At 42.1% G+C, this 20000-nt stretch overlaps 1 protein-coding gene across 2 annotated transcripts in view; it reads left to right on the plus strand.

Annotated features, from left to right (window-relative positions):
- PRPF4 (pre-mRNA processing factor 4) overlaps positions 1-20000 on the plus strand; it is a 981057-nt gene that overhangs the window by 346256 nt on the left and 614801 nt on the right. For both annotated transcript variants that reach the window (XM_044058032.1, XM_044058033.1), the window contains exon 2: positions 17686-17865. In XM_044058032.1, the coding sequence (XP_043913967.1) occupies positions 17703-17865 (163 nt within the window). In that variant the 5' untranslated portion in view covers positions 17686-17702. The remainder of the gene's footprint in view (positions 1-17685; positions 17866-20000) is intronic.

Genomic DNA, 20000 nt, shown 5'->3' on the forward strand with positions numbered 1-20000 from the left:
TTTTATTGATATACTTTTATGGTTGGCTGTTTTTATCATGTGTTGAAATTGATTTTAATATATAATTGGATGTTTAATTGATTTTTCTATTGCACTGAAGGAGTAATCCGAAAGCTTTGTGTGTTTTATTAAAAGATTTGGACGTAACTGTGCCATTTTTATTTCATATTGCTGCTTTTTCTTTTGCAAACAGCAAGTGTGTTACAGGTCTTTGCTTTGTATATGAAAATTAATCAACCAGAGGAGAAGTTGTGCATATCAATTAGTAAGGTTTAAAGGATTTTTATGTGGGAGGGAAGAGGGCAAGAGTCAAGTGGGATAAGTTGATCATTTCAGTAGAACAAGGTAGTTTGGGGTTACCTGATTTGAAGGAGTATTTCACAGCTACACAGTTAAGGCTCCTAAATCTAGCACCAGCAGAAAGCTACAACTCAAAGTGGAAAGGGATGATTATGAAGTGGGTGAAGGCTCAAGAAACAAGGAGAGACTGGGATTTTGGATGCAGATCCATAAGGAGAATAACAATAATCATACAGAATATTATATTCATAAAGCAGCAGAAAGTATTCTAAGAACTAAGCCAACATGAGAAAGGTGATTCTGCCATTAGGGATGAGAATATGAAAGAGGGGGAAGGAATTTACCAGAGAAAACTAGCAAAGGAACCAAGGTTTTGGGAGCAAATAATTAGAGAGGAAAAGGTAAAATAGTGGGAAGATGACAAGAATACATTTGGACTGCAGGCTCGAGATTACCTTCCCTGTCAAGGACTGATTTCAGAGTATAGGTAAGGAGAAAGTAATAGGGGGGTCCTAAGTGAAAGACCAGCACTGGTAGGGTTTTTGGTAGAATCTAGAACAGAAGCTGCTGTAAAGAATGGGTAATTAGTAGGAATGTAAAATATTGCATGATAACTATAAGAATTAATCGGAGGAGGTTGGAATAGATTGGAAAGAGAGCGTGGATATTTTGTGATATTTACAAAAATACAATGGGAGGATATATTTATGGCTTCTAAATATGCTACAAAGAGTAGAATATTTAGGATTTTTGCTTAGAAGTGTTTTGCATAGGTAGTTTTATGCCCCAGGCAGACTCCAAAGTATTGACTCTCTCTCTTGTTTTTGAACCTGAAGCATCTGCAGATTTTAAACTCCTTTCTTTGAACATTTTTTTTCTGGCCGTCATTACCTCAGCCTGAAGAGTTTTTAAATTACAGGGTCTATTGCTCAAAACACCCTAGCAAGTCTTTCTTTATGCCTGTACTTATTCTGGCACAATGGATAGCATTTTGGACTTTAGTTAAAAAAAAAATGGTAAAAGGCATTCAAAGGTTGTGGGTTCAAGTCCCACCTTAGTTGCCTTTTCAGCCCTGATGGCTCTGTTGCACATTCACAAAAACACCACCAGAAACGTTGGATCCAGGGATCTGAACTTCACTTGTGACATAAATGGAACATTCTGGAGAGACTGATATGTGCCCCAAAGGATCCCCACACTATGGGATAGGCTTCCCATCCATGTAAAATGGAGTTTGTCCCTGTCGCTAAACAAATGGAAACCTTGATATTTGGATGGGCAATCTTAAATATAGCCCTGGCCTAGCTCCCATGTCCCTTATGGAGAGGGGCCATCCATAAGTTATGTATTGTACTAACACCCTCACCTTACAAATCCTTAGTTGCATCCCTACTAACATGCCCCTCCATATAGATGCCCTTGATACTGTGGACCCAAATTGTTTGGGATGAGTGGCTATGCTTGTAAGGCCCTTGGTATTCAATAGCCTGTTAACAACCTATGAACTTGCTACCAAATACAACCTCAATCAGTACATTTATCTTCCTGTAGTTTTTCTTCAGTATTTCAGTTTTGAGGAATACCTTCTTCACTGCATGGATGTGCACCATCAGTTGAGATTTCTTGTTGAAAATGATCTTAATAAAAGATTTACAACTTTTTATTCATGCCTTGACTGGGCAAGTTCTACTAGGGTTGTGGCATCTCTTCAAGGAGACCTGAAATTATATTTATACTTCTTGGGGTAATTTGGCCAGGGCATCCAGGAATGTCCTCTGCTCTTTATTGCTATGTGCCTTGGGATCTTTTATGTCTAGCTGAGCTACCATCAACTCAAGCAGATCATTTCTTCCATTAAAAAAACTTGGCTGCAGAGTTGTAAACGTCACTTGATCAAAATAACTCCCTGGTTGTTGCCACATTTACTAAAGCAAAGAGGCTCATTCTACTTCGGCAGGTGTTCATAGCCATAGTAAACTTACTTGGCAATGTGGTCATTCCTGTCACAGTAATAAAAAAGTAAACATTTGAAAAAAAAATAGTAAAAAGGGAAATATTCCGGAAGTCATAGATGCCCTGAAACTGAATTGTAGTAATTGCGCTCAACTTTTTACAGGTATTTTTCTTGAACTGCTTCAGAAAAACCGTTGTACATTTTAATGCATATGTTCCAGGAATTTCTGATTGTATTAACAAAAAATGGAAGTTATTCCTCACTGATCCAGTATTGACAAGTAAGGTAGGGCAAAGACCATATTTTACATACAGAAGAGACAGAATGTTTAAATATTTGTTGGAAAACAATAGGAATACTGAAAAGAAGGAAATGGAGAGCCTTGGTAGGAACAAATAAACATGGGTCATGTTAACAATGTACCCATATTGTTAGTGGGCTCAGATGTTCTTTGTGTTTCACTGTTGCAGTCATTACATTTGGGTAATCTGCTGGCAGGTTGCCCTCAGTCGGCCTGAATAACAAAGTCTTTGGTCCTGCATCGGTTGCTGTCTCCTCTTCCATGACGTCAGGTCGTCAGGGGGTATAAAACATGCAGCCGACGCCATTTTATTCAGTCTTTCTTGCCGCGTGGTGCCCGAAGCAGAAGCAGTTCGCAAGTGCCGGTCAGCCGACTCCTGAAATTTTCATATTCGAGTTTCAGAACAGAAGTCTTCAAACTAAAGCTCTACCCGTTGGAAACTTTTCTTGCTCCTTACCGATGTCAGTAAAAGTTAATAATTGCATTACTTGTGGGAAGCAAATACCTCATAAGGATTTTCATTTGTACTGTATTCCTTGCCTAGGCCCTGATTACAATGTGCCTTGCTGTCTGTTTTGTGCTAGATTTAACCAATGCACTATTAAGCATCGGTATATTTTTGCTTCTAAATATTTTGGTTCAAGATTTAACTATCCTGAAATGTCGTCGGTTAGCATTCACAAAAAACGCAAGGAAAAAGACAGAGATAGACCGTCGAGATCCAAAACCGACGACAAAGCTTCTCCTAAGCCAGTGAGGCGCTTTCGCAGCCCCTGATACCCGCTACTTTTGAGTCGCAGGCGTCTACCGAGACCCATTTGGAGTCCGGTATGCCGCGAGATTCTCAGAGTATTGAACCCATGGATGTCTATCCCTTGGATGAGTCTGGAGCCGCTGAGCAGGCACCGGTTTCTAAGGGTGTTTTCAGACCTCAACATTTTTATATTAAACCGATGCCAGCAACAAAAACAAGGTCAAAAACAACTTCTATGTCTAAAAAAGCAATGCATGAGCCACGTGCTCAGGCCCCTATGCCTAAAAAACAGATGATCAAAATGGCTGAGGATTTAATTACCTTGATCAGGGGTTCCCAACCCCCCCCTGCTAAGAGGCCTAGACAAGGCACTGATTATGAATCTTTAGATCAGGTTACCATTTCTTCTGATTCCTCTTCTGATCAGGAATTTTCTCTTCCACCCTATGAGGATTTTGATGCAGAGGAATCCATCCCATCTGCATCTCCTCCTGAGGATTACTCTTTTGGAGAGGCTTTGCATACTTTAAGGGAACATTTTCACTGGGAGAGTCATGACTTCTCTGAATCAAAAAAGAGGCTCAGGGATTTCCTTCTTCCTCAACATAGGCCTTTGGCAGTACCTCCTGTATTGGACATTGTTGATGATGTGTTCTCGGAATCGAGCATGGCTCATGATTCCCTGCCTCCAGCTCCTAGTAAGCCAGATGGATATTACAGGGTTCCTGACTCCCACAAATTTCTTTTCAAAAATCCTGCTGCTGATCCTGAGACTATTTCTCTGGGTCCCAAGGGTGTAAAGGCTTCTATAGCCAAAAAATCTTACCCCTTCTGATAGAGATTCCAGGGCACTGGATAGATGGGGTAAGAAGGTTTATACATCTGCAACCTTGGCAATCAGGGATTTAAACTGCCAGTTTCATATGCTTAAATGTCAACAGTATGTTATGGGCTTACTGAAACAGAAAATGATGTTGATTTCTGATTGTGTGGAAAATAGAGTTACAGGATTTATTGCATTCAGCAGAACAGGTTGGAAAGCATACTTTGCAATGTGGATGTTCATCGTGTTACACTGCTGCAGTCATTACACTTGGGTTATCCTGCCGTCAGGCAGTCCCGCAGTCAGGCCAAGTTCCAAAGTCTTGGTCCGGCGTCGGTTGCTGTCGCTTCTTCCCTGACGTCAGTGTGCCAGGGGTATATAAAATGCAGCCGACGTCATTTTCTTCAGTCTTTCTTGCTGCGCGGTGCCCGATGCAAAAGCGGTTCACAACTGCCGGTCGGCCGACTCCTGAGATTTTCATTCCGAATCCAGAACCGAAGTCTTCTACAAAGCTAAGTACCCCGTTGGGGAAACCTTTTCTTGCCTCAGACCAATGTCAGTAAAAGTTAATAATTGTATTTCTTGTGGGAAGCAAATTACCTCATAAGGATTTCTGTTCCTATTGTATCCCATGCCTAGGCCTAGACAACAATGTCACAGGTTGTTGGTTTTGTGCTAGGTTTAACAAGCGCACTATTAAACGTCGGTTTGATTTTGCCCGACATTATTTTGGCAGAAAATTCAATTACACCATGCCGTCGGAACTACCGACGACCGGGTTACACAAAAAATGCAAAGACAAGGACAGGCATCCGCGGCCCAAAACTGACGACGAAGCCTCTTCTAGGCCAGTCGCCGGTTCTCTGGTTTTCAGCGAGGCACCTTCGCAGCCCCTGACGACCGCTTCTTTGGAACCACAGGCCGCCTCTGACTCGCACGTGGAGATGGCTGGGCCTTCGGATACATCAGACTTGCGTACTACCGAGACTAACCCTTCAGAGGGCTCTGGAGTAGCCGAACAACCCGCAGCTTCAGAGGGTGTTTTCAGGCCTACTCAGTTAACCATTAAATATTCTGTTAACCCCAAAACAAAGAAACTTCAGCATTCACCAGGACAGGCCTCCATGCCTAAGAAACAGATGCTCAAAATGGCCGAAGACCTAATTACTCTGATCAGGGGTTCCCACCCTTCACCTGACAAAAGGCCTAGACAGGATGGAGACTATGACTCATCCGACCAGGTGTCCATCTCCTCAGACTCATCCTCATACCAAGGATACTCTTTACCCCCCTTATGAGGATTCTGCTGCTGAGGAATCTATTCCTTCAGCCTCTCCACCAGAGGACTACTCCTTTGGGGAAACTTTACATACTATGCGGGAGCATTTCCATTGGGAGGGCCAGGATTACTCCGAATCCAAGAAAAGGCTCAGAGATTTCCTTGTATTACCTCAACACAGACCCCTTGCTATTCCACCAGTGTTAGATATTGTGGATGATGTTTATTCTGAATCTAGTTTAAAGCCTGATTCTTTACCTCCTGCTCTAGTTAAGCCAGACAGATACTACAGAGTCCCTGACTCGCACAAATTCCTTTATAAAAGCCCTGTTGCTGACCCTGAAACTATTTCCCAGGGTCCCAAAGGGGTAAAGGCTTCTACAGCAAAAAATCCAGTCCCCTCTGACAGAGATTCCAGAGTATTGGACAGATGGGGGAAGAAAGTGTATACGTCTGCAACTTTAGCAATGAGAGCCTTAAATTGCCAGTTTCACATGCTTAAATACCAGCAATATTTGATGTCTCAGTTGAAACAAAAAATGCTTCCAAATTCAGATCTACCTAATTATAAGGAAATGCAGGATTTATTGCATGCAGCTGAACAAGTGGGAAAACATACTTTGCAATGTGGTTTTGATTCCTTGGAGGCCTCCTGTAGAGCAGCAGTTACAGGGTCTGTCATTAGAAGACATGCTTGGTTAAAAGAGCAGACATTACCCGATCATGTTAAAGCAAAATTATTAGATGCACCTTTACAGCAGGATGTTTTATTTGGAGTTAAGGCAGAAGAGGTATTAAAGAAAATGGAGGCTAAAGCAAAATCTATGCAAACGGTGAAGGATTTCTTACAGGTTCAGCCTCCTCGATTTAGCAGAAATTGGCCAACAAAAAATTGGTCCTTTCCAATTTCAGACAGACCTCAAAGGGGCAGATACAGACGTTAGAGGCAGAGGTCAACCACAAGGTACTTGCAGGCCTCGACAATGGGGTGCTTCAACCCAGAAAGAAGAGGAAGACAGGCCTCAACCTTATAAAAAACAGCCCCAATGACTTCCCACTACAGCTGCCAAACATCTCTCTTGGCAGCCCCCTTGGGGGGGAAAACTGGCACTTTTCAGTCACAATTGGCAAATGATCACCAAAGACAAATGGGTTCTCAATATTGTGTCTCAAGGTTACAGGTTCCACTTTCACACGCTGCCAAGGTTAAAAGGAATGTCAAATCTGCCACCAAATCAATGGGCAGAGGCTCAAAGACAAATTACAGCACTCATGGACATGAGAGCTATTCAAAAGGTACCAAAACAGGAACAAGGACAAGGATTTTACTCAAGACTCTTTCTGGTTCCCAGAAAGGACAAAGCCTGGAGGCCCATTCTGGATCTTTCTTCTCTAAATACTTATCTGGACGTTCCAAAATTCAAAATGTTGACACTACAGCAGCTTCTTCCCATGCTGGGCAAGAAAGCTTGGCTCTTAACTTTGGACCTCAAGGAGGCATACCTGCATGTCCCTATCGGACAAAATTGCAGAAGATACCTCAGATTCTTAGCAGGTTCAATGCATTACCAATTCTCTGCACTGCCCTTTGGCTTATCTACTGCGCCCAGGGTCTTTACAAAATGCCTGGCACCAGTAATTGCATTTTGCAGACAAAAATGAATTCAAATATACCCATACTTGGACGACTGTCTTATTCAAGCAGAGAGCAAAGACATTCTTCTAAAGCATCTGGCGTTTGTAAAAAGACTGCTAATTTGCCTAGGGTACACAGTAAACGAAAAGAAATCAAAACTAGTGCCCTCACAAGATTTAATATTCCTGGGTGCCAGCTTAAATACAATGGCCCAGATGGCATATCTCACATCAGACAAGCAAGGACAACTGACTCTATTTCAAATTAATGGCAACAAAAACCCAACTCCCTGCAAGAAAAATTCTGCAGGCCTTGGGTTACATGGCATCTTGCATACTACTAATTCCATATGCCAAACTGCATATGAGGAAACTACAATGGTACCTAAAGAGTGTCTGGTCTCAACACGGTCACAGTTTGAAAACAGTAATACCACTTATTCCTTGCCTTCAACAGGAGTTTCGATGGTGGGCTCAAGCCTGTCACCTCAACAAGGGACAGCCTTTCACTCAACCCACAGCCAGGCAAACACTGACAAAGATGCTTTGGATTACCCCTGGGGAGCACACATGGCAGGAAAATGTATTCAGGGCAAGTGGACCACAGAACAAAGGCATCTTCACATCAATCAAGAAGAGATGCTAGCTGTACAAAATGCCCTTCTAGTTTTCAAGGACCTTCTGCATCCAGGACAACTACTACTAAAGACAGACAACACCACAATTATGTGGTACATAAACAAGCAAGGGGGCACACATTCATATCCCCTCTGCAGACAAGCCATGACCTTGTGGAACATAGCTATAACCTATCAAGTTCATCTGCAAGCACAATTCCTGCCAGGAGAGAAAAATACACTGGCAGACGACTTGAGCAGAAACATCATGGATCCGCACGAGTGGAAATTACATCCACAAATGTTCAGGATGATAACACAGAAATGGGGGAGCCCGGACATAGATCTGTTCGCATCCCCAATGAATTACCAGCTACAGAAATTCTGCACAAGGACTTACCACCCACAAGCATGGAAAGTGGATGCCCTCTCATTCAGCTGGAAAAATCTACAAGTATACGCTTTCCCACCAATACCTCTCCTTTCAAAGGTACTCATAAAAGCCAAACAAGAAAGGCCAAAGATGATCCTGATTGCCCCAGACTGGCCACGCCAGCACTGGTACCCAATCTTAAAGAACTTAGCACAAGGAGCACCATTAATTTTGCATCAAATTCCACAACTTCTGACTCAGCAAAACAATCAGATACTTCACGGCCAGCTCAAGACTTTAAACCTGGCTGCATGGCAGATTCCTTAGTCAAGCAAACAATGCCTCTCTCCAAAGCGGTTATGGATGTCATTATGGAGGCCAGAAGGCCTAGCACTAGGAAAGCCTATTCAGATAAATGGAAGAGATTCTATGCCTGGAACCAGCTCACAGCCTTGATCCTCTTGTCCCAAACATTCCTCAGATTCTACAATACTTGACTGAGATGCTGGACAAAGGCCTCTCCTTTTCATCCATTAAGATTCATGCCTCTGCCATCTCTGCTCATTACAACACAGATCCACCAATTTTTTCCCATCCCTTGCTAAAACAGTACCTGAGAGGGGCTAAAAACATAAGACCGCCTCGTAGCACCAACTCCAACTTGGGACCTCAACTTCGTCTTGGAAAAATAAACTTTACCTCCTTTTGAGCCAGCTAACTCAGCAGACTTAAAATATGTCTCTTGGAAAACTGCTCTGCTCTTGGCAATTACCTCAGCTCGAAAAGTTTTAGAATTACAGGCACTAATGGCAGTGGAACCTTTCATCATTTTCCACCAAGACAGGGTGTCTTTAAGAACAAACCCTACCTTTATGCCAAAGGTGGTATGAAGTGTGGCTCTAAACCAAACTATTCACTTGCCAACTTTTTATCCAAATCCACAGAACAAAGGGGAGAGACTACTGCATTCCTTGGACATACACATGCAGTTACACTTCTACCTGGACAAAACAAAAGCTTTCAGGAAAACTGAGCAATTATTTGTTGCATATGCTGCAGGAACACAGGGAAAAGCCATTTCTAAACAGACCATTTCAAAATGGATAGGGCATTGCATACGTTTCTGCTATACACACCATGCACCTAACAACATTAGGTCTCATTCCACCAGGGCAACAGCCACTTCAACTGCCTACCTCAGAGGAGGATCTACCAAGGACATTTTGGAAGCAGCTACTTGGAGTTCCGTACATACCTTCACCAAGCATGATCATCTGCCTCTTTACTCTAAATCTAGAGCTGGCTTTGCTACTGCAGTCCTGCAGGGCCTTCTAGCCACCCCTAATGCCTTATAGAACCAGTCACCCTACCTCAGCTTTGGGATTCTACCCAAGTGTAATGACTGCAGCAGTGTAACACGATGAACATAGTACAATTTTGTACCTACGATAAATGTAGATGTTCGAGTGTATACACTGCTGCAGTCCAGGTTACCCTCCCTCCTTCCCCTCTTACTTGTTGGTACTTACCCTAGTATTCTACCCTTTGCTACCTATGGGAAGTATTTGCTGGTAACAGAAAGTATTTGTTTGCTTTTCTTATGTATGTTTTATTAGCAATTTACATTGCCTACCTTTCTGGGGGCACCTGACATCTGGGGCAAGAAAAACTGAAGAAAATGGCGTCGGCTGCATCTTGTATACCCCTGGCGCACTGACGTCAGGGAAGAAGCGACAGCAACCGACGCCGGACCAAGACTTTGGAACTCGGGCCGACTGCGGGACCGCCTGATGGCAGAATAACCCAAGTGTAATGACTGCAGCAGTGTATACACTTGAACATCTACATTTATGGTAGGTACAAAACTGTACTTTTTGATTCCTTGGAGGCCTCTTGTAGGGCCGCCGTTACTGGATCTGTGATTAGAAGGCATGCCTGGGTCAAGGAGCAAAATCTGCCTGATCATGTTAAAGCTAAATTGTTGGATGCCCCTTTGCAGCATGGTACATGATACTCTGTTTGGTAATAAGGCAGAAGAGGTTTTAAAGAAAATGGAAGATGGCTAAATCTATGCAAACTGTAAAAGATTTCTTGCAAGTGCAGCCACCCAGGTTCAGTAGGCACTGGCCTACTAAAAATTGGTCCTTTCCTGTGTCCAACAGAGCCACTCGGGGAAAACCCAGGTGCTCAAAAGGCTCCAGATAACAATCACAGGGTTCTTACAGGTGCCTCCACCTCCAAATCTGGAGGAAACAAAGCACAACCCTACAGTAAGCAGTCTCGATGACTTTCCTCTACCATCTCCAAGCACTTATCTTTTGGCAGCCCCTTTGAGGGGGGGAACTAGTACTTCATGCCCAAAACTGGCAGTTAATTACCCAGGACAAGTGGGTATTAAACATAGTATCCCAAGGGTACAGATTTCATTTCCATACTTTGCCAATTCCAAACGGATGGCCAGATCTGCCACAAAACCAGTGGGCAGAGGCCCAGAAACAAGTCATGTCCCTCATGGATACGGGGGCAATTCAGCCGGTACCAGAAAAGGAAAAGGACAAGGCTTTTATTCAGGACTTTTCCTGGTACCCAGAAAAGACTATTCATGGCGTCCAATACTGGATTTACTGATTCTGAACACGTTCCTGGACATTCCAAAATTCAAAATGCTGACTTTACAACAGCTACTGCCTATGCTAGGCAAGAATGCTTGGTTAGTAACTCTAGACTTAAAAGAGGCATACCTGCATATCCCAATAAGGGAATCATGCAGAAGATACCTCCGCTTCAAATCAGATGTTTTGCATTACCAATTCTCTGCACTGCCCTTTGCCTTATCTACTGCGCCCAGGGTCTTTACAAAGTGCCTGGCACCAGTAATTGCATTCTGCAGACAAGCATTCAAATTTATCCTTATCTGGACGATTGTCTCATTCAAGCAGAGGACAAGGACACTCTTCTTCAACATCTGGCATTTGTAAAAAGGCTTCTAGCAGGCCTAGGGTACACCATAAATGAAAAGAAATCACAACTGGAACCTTCTCAAATAATTACATTCCTGGGTGCAAGCTTGAACACAACTGCCCAGATGGCTTACCTCACGCCAGACAAACAAAGGCAACTGACAACATACTTCAAACAAATGGCAACAAAAACCCAGTTATCTGCAAGACAAATTCTGCAGGCTTTGGGGTTCATGGCATCCTGCATTCTCCTAATTCCATATGCGAGATTGCATATGAGGAAACGTCAATGGTACCTAAAAAGTACCTAAAAAGTTTATGGAGTCAACATTGTCACAGCCTGGAAACATTGATTCCTCTCATTCCCTGCCTACAACAGGTGTTTCTTTGGTGGGCAGAGACATGTCGCCACAACAAGGGACTGTCATTCACTCTACCACCTGCCACCCAAACCCTAACTACAGATGCATCAGACTATGTTTGGGGGGGCTCACCTGGCAGGGAGATGCATTCAGGGCAAATGGAGCCCAAACCAAATGCATCTGCATATCAACCAGAAAGAAATGCTAGCTGTTCAGAATGTTCTGACAGCCTTCAAGGACTTACTTCATCCAGGACAACCACTGATAAAGAAGGACAACACCGTAGTTATGTGTGGTACATAAACAAGCAGGGGGTGCACATTCCTACCCCTGCCATAGCCTTGTGGAACACAACCTTGACTTAACAAATACATCTCCAAGCTCATTTCCTGCCAGGAAAGCAAAATACTCTGGCAGACGACCTAAGCTGAATTCTTATGGACCCGCGCAAATGGACACAGAAATGGGGGAGCCCAGACATAATTTTGGGGAGAGGCAAATAAATCTATCAGTTGGACAAATTCTGCACAAGAACTCATCACAGAAAAGCATGGAAAGTGGATGCTGTATCCTTCAGCTGGAAAAACCCATTAGTCTATGCCTTTCCCCCTCTGCCTCTACTCATCAAGGTCTTACTAAAAGTCAGGAAAAAATAAAAATGATCCTAATTGCTCCGGACTGGCCTCACCAGCACTGGTACCCACCTCTAAGGAACATGTCACACCTTCCTCCATGGTACTTGCCTCAGATACCTCATCTTCAGCAGAACTATCAAATTCTGCACACTCCGCTCCAAACTCTGAATCTTGCAGCATGGCTAATCAACTAATTATTCAAACCACACCTCTCAGTAAACCTGTGATGGATGTCATTTTGGAAGCCAGAAGGCCTAGTAGTAGAAAATCTTATGCTGATAAATGGAAGAGATTTTGTGCTTGGAACCAAGCACAAGGAATAGACACAGCGAAGCCCAATATTCCTCAGATTTTACAATACTTAACTGAGATGCTTGACAAGGGCCTATCTTTTTCTTCAATAAAAATCCATGCCATTGCCATCTCGGCTCATTACAACACAGAGCCTCCCCTCTTTTCTCATCCACTGCTTAAACAGTATCTTAGAGGGGCCAAAAATTTAAGGCCTCCCAGGAGAGCACCAACTCCTGCATGGGACCTCAATTTTGTGCTGGAAAAACTCGCCCTACCTCCTTTTGAACCAGCAGCTACTGCGGATATAAAATTTCCATCTTGGAAAACAGCTTTTCTTTTGGCAGTCACTTCAGCAAGAAGGGTTTCAGAACTACAGGCTCTCATGGCAGTGGAGCCTTTCATTATATTTTACCCGGACAGGTTGGCCCTCAGGACCAATCCTTCTTTTATGCTTAAGGTGGTATCCAGTGTGGCTCTTAACCAGACCATTCACCTGCCAACATTTTACTCAAATCCGCAGAACAAGGGGGAGCAGATTCTGCATTCATTGGATGTACACAGACAACTAAGATTCTACTTAAACAGGACCAAATCTTTAAGAAAGTCGAGCAACTACTGGTAGCATTTGCAGCAGGATCAGAGGGGAAGGCTATATCAAAGCAGACTATTTCTAAATGGATAAGCCACTGCATTTGTTTCTGCTATTTGCACCCTGGTAAACCTATTCCCAAGGGGATCAGATCACATTCCACCAGGGCTCTAAATGGATAAGTCACTGCATTCGTTTCTGCTATTTGCACCATGGTAAACTTGTGCCCAAGGGGTTCAGATCACATTCCACCAGGCTGCCTCTACTTCAGCAGCTTTTCTCAAAGGGGACCCAACCAAAGACATTCTAGAAGCTGCTACTTGGAGCTCTGTTCGTACCTTCACAAAGCATTATCATTTACCTCTCTTCTCCAAATCCAGGGCAAGCTTTGCCACTGCAGTCCTGCAGGGCCTTATAGCCGCTCCTAATGCTGTTTAGTTCCATTGCAACAGTGAAACACGAAGAACATAGTACAGTTGTGTACACTTACCATAAATGTAGATGTTAGAGTGTATTCACTGTTGCAGTCCGGGTTACCACCCGCCATCCCCCATTCTATACCTTTTCTTTCCTTTACTATACTCAAAAGCCTTTGTGGTGTATTATATATATATATATATATATATATATATATATATATATATATATATATATATATATGTATATATTTTTTTGCTCCCCATTTGGCGGGCACCTGACATCTGGGGCAAGAAAAACTGAATAAAATGGCGTCGGCTGCATGTTTTATACACCTGATGACCTGATATCATGGAAGAGGCGACTGCAACTGACGCAGGACCCAAGACTTTGTTATTCAGGCTGACTGAGGGCAACCTGCCAGCAGATAACCCAAATGTAATGACTGCAACAGTGAATACACTCGAACATCTACATTTATGGTAAGTATACACAACTGTACTTTTTTTTTTTATCCAAGGCCAATCTTATGTAGTCAGTGGTCATTGCAATTGTGTAACCAATTATTTGGCCCAATGTTTTTGCTGTCCGGCCTATATTATATGGGGAAAACTTCCAGGAGACTTGGGGATCGTATTTACGAGCATATATCAGAGTTAGGAAGAAAAAACTACTAGTGCTCTGTGCAAACATGTCCTGGCTTTTAACAATCGCCATTGGGAGTTTTTAGTTCTCTGTGCAAACATGTCATGGCTTTTAACAATCGCCATTGGGAGTTTTTACTTATTGATCAGGTTACGAATGACCCCCAAGGTAAAATTATGGATGTACATTTGGATCTGTGTGATTAAAATGGCAACTGAGACTAAATGCCACAACATGACCTGGTTTCAGTGATACGTGTTCATTATACCCTGTGTTAAAATTGAGTCACTTTGAAGTCTTGCAGTTGGTTTCAATTAGTTTTAATTGATTTTTAATTGATATTAAACAATTTCTTGGGTTTTGGTATTTAAACAAGGGTTTCAGCTGTCAATTTTAGTTCTGACGAAGTGCCGTAAAATTTGGGAACAGAAGAGCTCAACTGTTCAGTAAACGTGGTTCTTTGGAATATTAGCTGTTTTTCCTTTCTCTTCTGCATTGCAGCAGGTTGTGTGGTTCGCTACTTGAGCAGGTGTTCATATCCATAGTAAACTTTTAATTAGTAAACTTACTTAGCAATGTGGTCGTAAAAATGGAAATATTCAGGAAGCCGTAGAGACTCGAACTTAATTGTAGTAATTGGGCTAAACTCTTTTACAAATATGGTTCTTGAAATGCTGCAGAAAAAAATGTGATCTATTTTAATGCCATCTGTTCCAGGAATCCTTATTTCAGGGTTTCCTTAACATTGGAAGTGAAATGCCAATCCATGAAGGTGGCAGTAACCATCAAATCTTAGACTTCTGACCACTTAGCCTCACATTTGTGCTGGGAAATGTTTCAAATGGGTTGTTTTGAAATATTGTTATAGACAGTAATCTTAAGTCTATTAATTTCTACACTAATGTCAGGGATACTTTGAGGATTTCCTTTTGATATTCTGTATTTAGAGCCATCAAAGCCTCAAGACTCTCACATACCATGGTGTTTTGGCTGGACTAAGAAGTTCAGTAATAATCCTTGTGTAAACCACTGAATCGCTGAATTGAAGAACTATTTCTTGAGTCCTGAATAGGTCAGTTCTTGGGCCTCTCTTGTTTGACTCCATTATCACATAATGTGAAGATGTTAATCTGATTGGATGTGCTAAGTCTAAGGATGGTTGGCATAGGGGGAGGTTAAATTCAGCACAGTAGGTTAATGCTGAGGCTTACTGTGGCAAAGGTGCAGGGTTCAAATCCTTTTGGGGGGATCCATGATGTTTAGGATTTCATGATGTCACTGCCACAGCCCATGTTTTATTTCCAGTCTGGAAATTTCCTTGGACTTTTAGGGTTTGGCATGGCATAATGGTTAGTCTGTTTACCTCGGCTACCATTCAGGGTACATGGTTTATGAGATAATTGTTTGAAAATGTATTGCACGTAGCAGACATTTCATATTACTGTTAGTAAATCCAAAATTAATTACCTGGAAGGGTTTTCCATGCTATCATACAAAAAGCCATGACAAAGTGAAAAGCTTTGCTGCTTATGCCATACTTTTAGCAGGCAAGTGTAATGAGGTATGCAACCTTTTTTTTTTGGCTTTGTTTGACAGACGTATATAAGCTTTGTTGTTAAATTTTAGTATGACCTTTAAAAGAAGGATTTGGTCATCGTTTTTGAAGACTATGACTGTGGTGTGCTGCATATGCTGCTTAGCATTGCTGTTTTAAGTTTCTTTGTAGGCTGACAATTCTGTAGATTTAGAAATGGAAAGCCACAGCTTCTCAGGAAATGGCAACTATAGCTATGCATGAATACATATGCATGATTGCCAAATTCCAGTAATCACGGCCACACAGGTAGAAACCGCACTCTCCAAAGCTAAGAATACAGCATCCATGGGACCAGATGCCATCCCAGGCTGTGTACTACATGAACTACAAAATGAACTGACACCTCACCTAAGTGTCATGTTTAATCATAGCCTCACCTCAGACTTCATGCCCACCGAGTGGCACACAGCTACACTTGTCCCACTCCACAGGGAGGATTCACCTTGGATCCCGGGAACTACCGTCTCATCAGTCTGACGAGCCTGATCTGCAAGGGCATGGAACTTATAAACAAAGACATTGGCAACCTTCAAACACTGGACCCCACCCAGTTTGGGCTCGTGAAGGGCCGATCTTTTCTTCTGAACCTGATTGACTTCTTCATATCCATCTCCAGAGATGTGGACGAGAGTAAGGCGGTCCACACAACCTATCTGGACCTCTCCAAGGCCTTTGACACCATCCCCCACTCTGGAATCCTAGATAAACTTACTAGGCTGGGCATAAATCCCTACGTCACTCGATGGGTTGCCAGCTGGCTTACTGACAGAACCCAGACTGTAAAAGTAGCCGACTCCAAATCCAGCTCCAGACAAGCGGAGTACTTCAGGGTTCAGTCCTGCGACCGCTCTTGTTTGGCATCTACTTTTCTGAAGTACAGGCCAACACTAAGGGACTCTGGCTAACAAAGTTCGCAGATGACTGCAAACTGGGAGCCATTATTGAATTGCCAAATGATGCGGATATTCTACAAAAGAGCCTTACAGAAACAGATGCTTGGTGCCAGAGCCATGAGCTCAAGCTTATGGCCAAGAAATGTATAGTTGTCCCCTTTGGGAAAAACCATGTACCCATGAATTGCCACATAGGTTGTAGTACACTAAACACTGAAAGTGTGATGAGACACTTAGGGACACAGGTGGACAGTGGTCTCACCTTCGATAACCACATCGCCACAACAGTCAGGAAATCCTTCTATGTGGCACACCTCATCACTAAGGGCTTTTCATCCAGAATAAAAGGAGGTCATTGTCCCACTGTACTCATCCCTCATTAGACCTATTATAGAGTACAATGCCCCCTTTTGGTATGTACCTCACAAGACATCTGCAACAGCTGGAAAGGCCGCAGAAATACCTCACTAAAAGAATCACAGACCTAAAGCAGATGCCCTACACTGACCGTCTTAAAAAAAACTCCAGCTATACTCTGTCGCATATCATCTACTCAGAGGCAATTTCTGCTTAATATACAAGGCCATATCAAACCCTGAGCTGTTGGATATACTCCACTTAAAGAAATCCCAATCCCTCAGAGACGCACGCTCCAGGGATCTAAACCTTGTCACCACAATAAACAAAACATGCTGGAGAGATAGGTTTCTGACCCAGAGACTCCCCATACTCTGGAATAGACTGCCCATACATGTCAATCAGAGCGCCTCCTTGGCTCTCTTCAAAAGGAACCTTGACGATTGGATGGGAGATAGGAAATTCACCCCAGGGATCACGTCAGTTGCCCTGCTAGACAGGGGTCCAGGGAAGTAAATATTGTGGGAAGAAATATCCAGGGAATTGTTATGGCTAGGCTTGTATAGGCCCTAGGGCTGATAGCCTAGTATGAATCTATAAACTTATGAACATGTGATGTAATTAGAGCACAGATTTTACTGTTTTTCTTCTATCTAGAAATACTGGCTGTTACACATGGAGGCTATGTTTCTTCAATTTCCAGAAGTCTCTTATTAAGATTTGGCAATTCTATGTTCTGTCTTCTTCCTTTCAACATTCACACTAAAATTGCCACACATGCTGAGTAATTCTGATTCATTAAGTTATCAAGTAATTGTTCGTAGGGTCCTTCTTTTTTTTGTTTGTTTCGTCACTTTTCCCAGTATATATCCATACTTTCTTTCTTCTTCTTTCTGCAAGGTCTTACATCTGCCAGAATGTCGGATGATGAAGATGCCCCCCCAGTAAAGAGGGCTGTTATCTTCTATGGCAGCTTGGAGGAGAAAGAGAGAGAACGACTTGCAAAAGGGGAGTTTGGATCCTTGGGAAAGGATGCTATAAAGGCTGCAATTGAATCTGGAAATATTAATATAGCTGGAGGTAAGGCAAAGTCACAATGTGTGATACAGACTTCTAAATACATAGATCAGACACTGATGGAAGTTTTATACCTCACCTGGATGATCTGTGTAATTGTTTTTTTCTGTTTTAGAAATAAATTAAGCTTTGTAAGTTTTACAAAATAAGTTAAGGTAGTTCATGCATATATTTTAGTGGAGTCCCAGTCATGGTTTTGACCATGTAATGTTTAAGTCTATATTACCTAGAAATCCTAGATGAAAATTAGTAAAAATGCATTAGTACTTCAGCATGTGACGTAGGAATGATGATGCAGAATTAAATGTGGGTACAACACCCCCTGATGTGGGATATACACCCCATACATCCATTAGTTATATACTAGATCTGAGGTCACTGTACCTCCGAGTAAGAGCAACAATCCAAAAGTCTGCAGTCGTGGAAATGGTATACATTCCCCATAATTCACACTTAAACTTTTTCACTGTTTTGAGGATTGCAGTTACTTTACTCGGAATTTAACATCCATTGTGATGCATTTCTGTACAAAAAAAAGGTTTAGTTGATTTTTTTTACCTATATGGAGAATAATAGATGCTTGACTAGGCTGTTTAACTGTTGAGGATAGTGCTGGCGTGCAGGTACTTGTTGAGGATGAGGTCTGGGGTTAGAAGTGAGCACTAGGCTTGAGCTTTTATAAAAAAAAAATTAGTTGTGTACAAGTGGAAAGTAAATGGCATGTCATTCTAAGTAAGTCAAAGTCTTGTGGTTTAACTGAAAGCACAAGTATTTTTTAACACGGTCTTATGTTGTCGCGAAACCATCTCTGATGGTCAGTCTGGATTCATGTGGCAGGAACAATTTTCAACTTTGTCTTCATGTCTTCTTTTACCAAAGTTGAGTCCATCTCCCTGAGCCACTGCTGTGGTCACTAAGTCCTCTTTTTTTACAGGGAGCAAATGCTGTGTTTGGCTTGTTTCAGCCCTTTTTTATATTATGTGCAACACCTCATTAGGCAAGCCTGTTATGTAGTCCAACTAAATACATTTCCATTGTCAAAAAAAAAAAAATACTCCTCTTCATTTAAGGAAAGGTCACTGTGCCATGAACTATTCATGATACTGCTTATGGACATTTACTGTGATGCAATGAATTTGTTGATGGTTTCCATACTTCCTTGTGTATTATTGGATTACTCCTTAATAGTTATGATAACTCTTATGTTTAAGCCATTAAATGAACTTGAAAACTGCTGCTGAACCCATTGCACAACTATTTATACATTTTGCATGACTTGTGTTCTTTCAGCTAGTAAGAACTAACACACTCCGCTACTTTGTGTGATATTTATTAAATGTGTGTGTCCATATAACAATGAAAACTCCCTATTTCAGCTAACATTCCATTGATCAACTTGCATGAATGCAGTGTTTAGTTGAATGCATTGAAGAAAATGTTTTTGCCTGCCTTCCCACCCCTGCAACATAAATATACCACCTCTGAAATTGCAGTACTGTGGAGAAAATGAGAAACTTCTTTAGTGACACTGTTGGCCAATCTCACACAGAACTGTTGCTACTACACAGTAAAATGGGAACTGACCATACAAGTCACTGATTACCATTTCAGCAGATGCTTCCATGAAAGCATTCAGACCTGTATTATAGGTAAGTGAGTACAGTGTAATTGGTAGTTTGTCAAGTGTACACTTCAACAACTAGGTGTACTGCTGTAGCTTTAAATAACATTATGTCGACAAACAGCATTCAGTGTTGAATATTTTTGTGTTATGTTACCTCTTCTTGGGGCTTTGTAAGGGGATTTTCAATTGTTTCTAGGTTAGGGTTAGAGTGTAGATGAGAAAATGGTGTTAGTGTTGTGAAAGTTCTGTGTGCCTGTGACTGTCTTGTCTAGTGGTTCTGTTGTGGAAAAAGTTTTTGGTGAGTTAGTGTGTGTAGGGCTAGATGGTAGAAGTGACTACAGTGTTAGGGTTTGCATATGTGAGTAGGGATATACAGGGAGGAGAAGTCCCCACTCCACATCTTTATTTATGGAATATATTCCTAACCCTAATCCTGCTGCAGCCTCTAACTCCAGCCTTACACATTACCTTAGCAAAAACCCTTCCTATGAAGGTATGACTAGTTTTGTTTTAG

The sequence above is a fragment of the Protopterus annectens genome, chromosome 16.part0 (genome assembly GCF_019279795.1).
Source record: "Protopterus annectens isolate FY-2018-M chromosome 16.part0, PAN1.0, whole genome shotgun sequence".
Taxonomy (NCBI): domain Eukaryota; kingdom Metazoa; phylum Chordata; order Ceratodontiformes; family Protopteridae; genus Protopterus; species Protopterus annectens.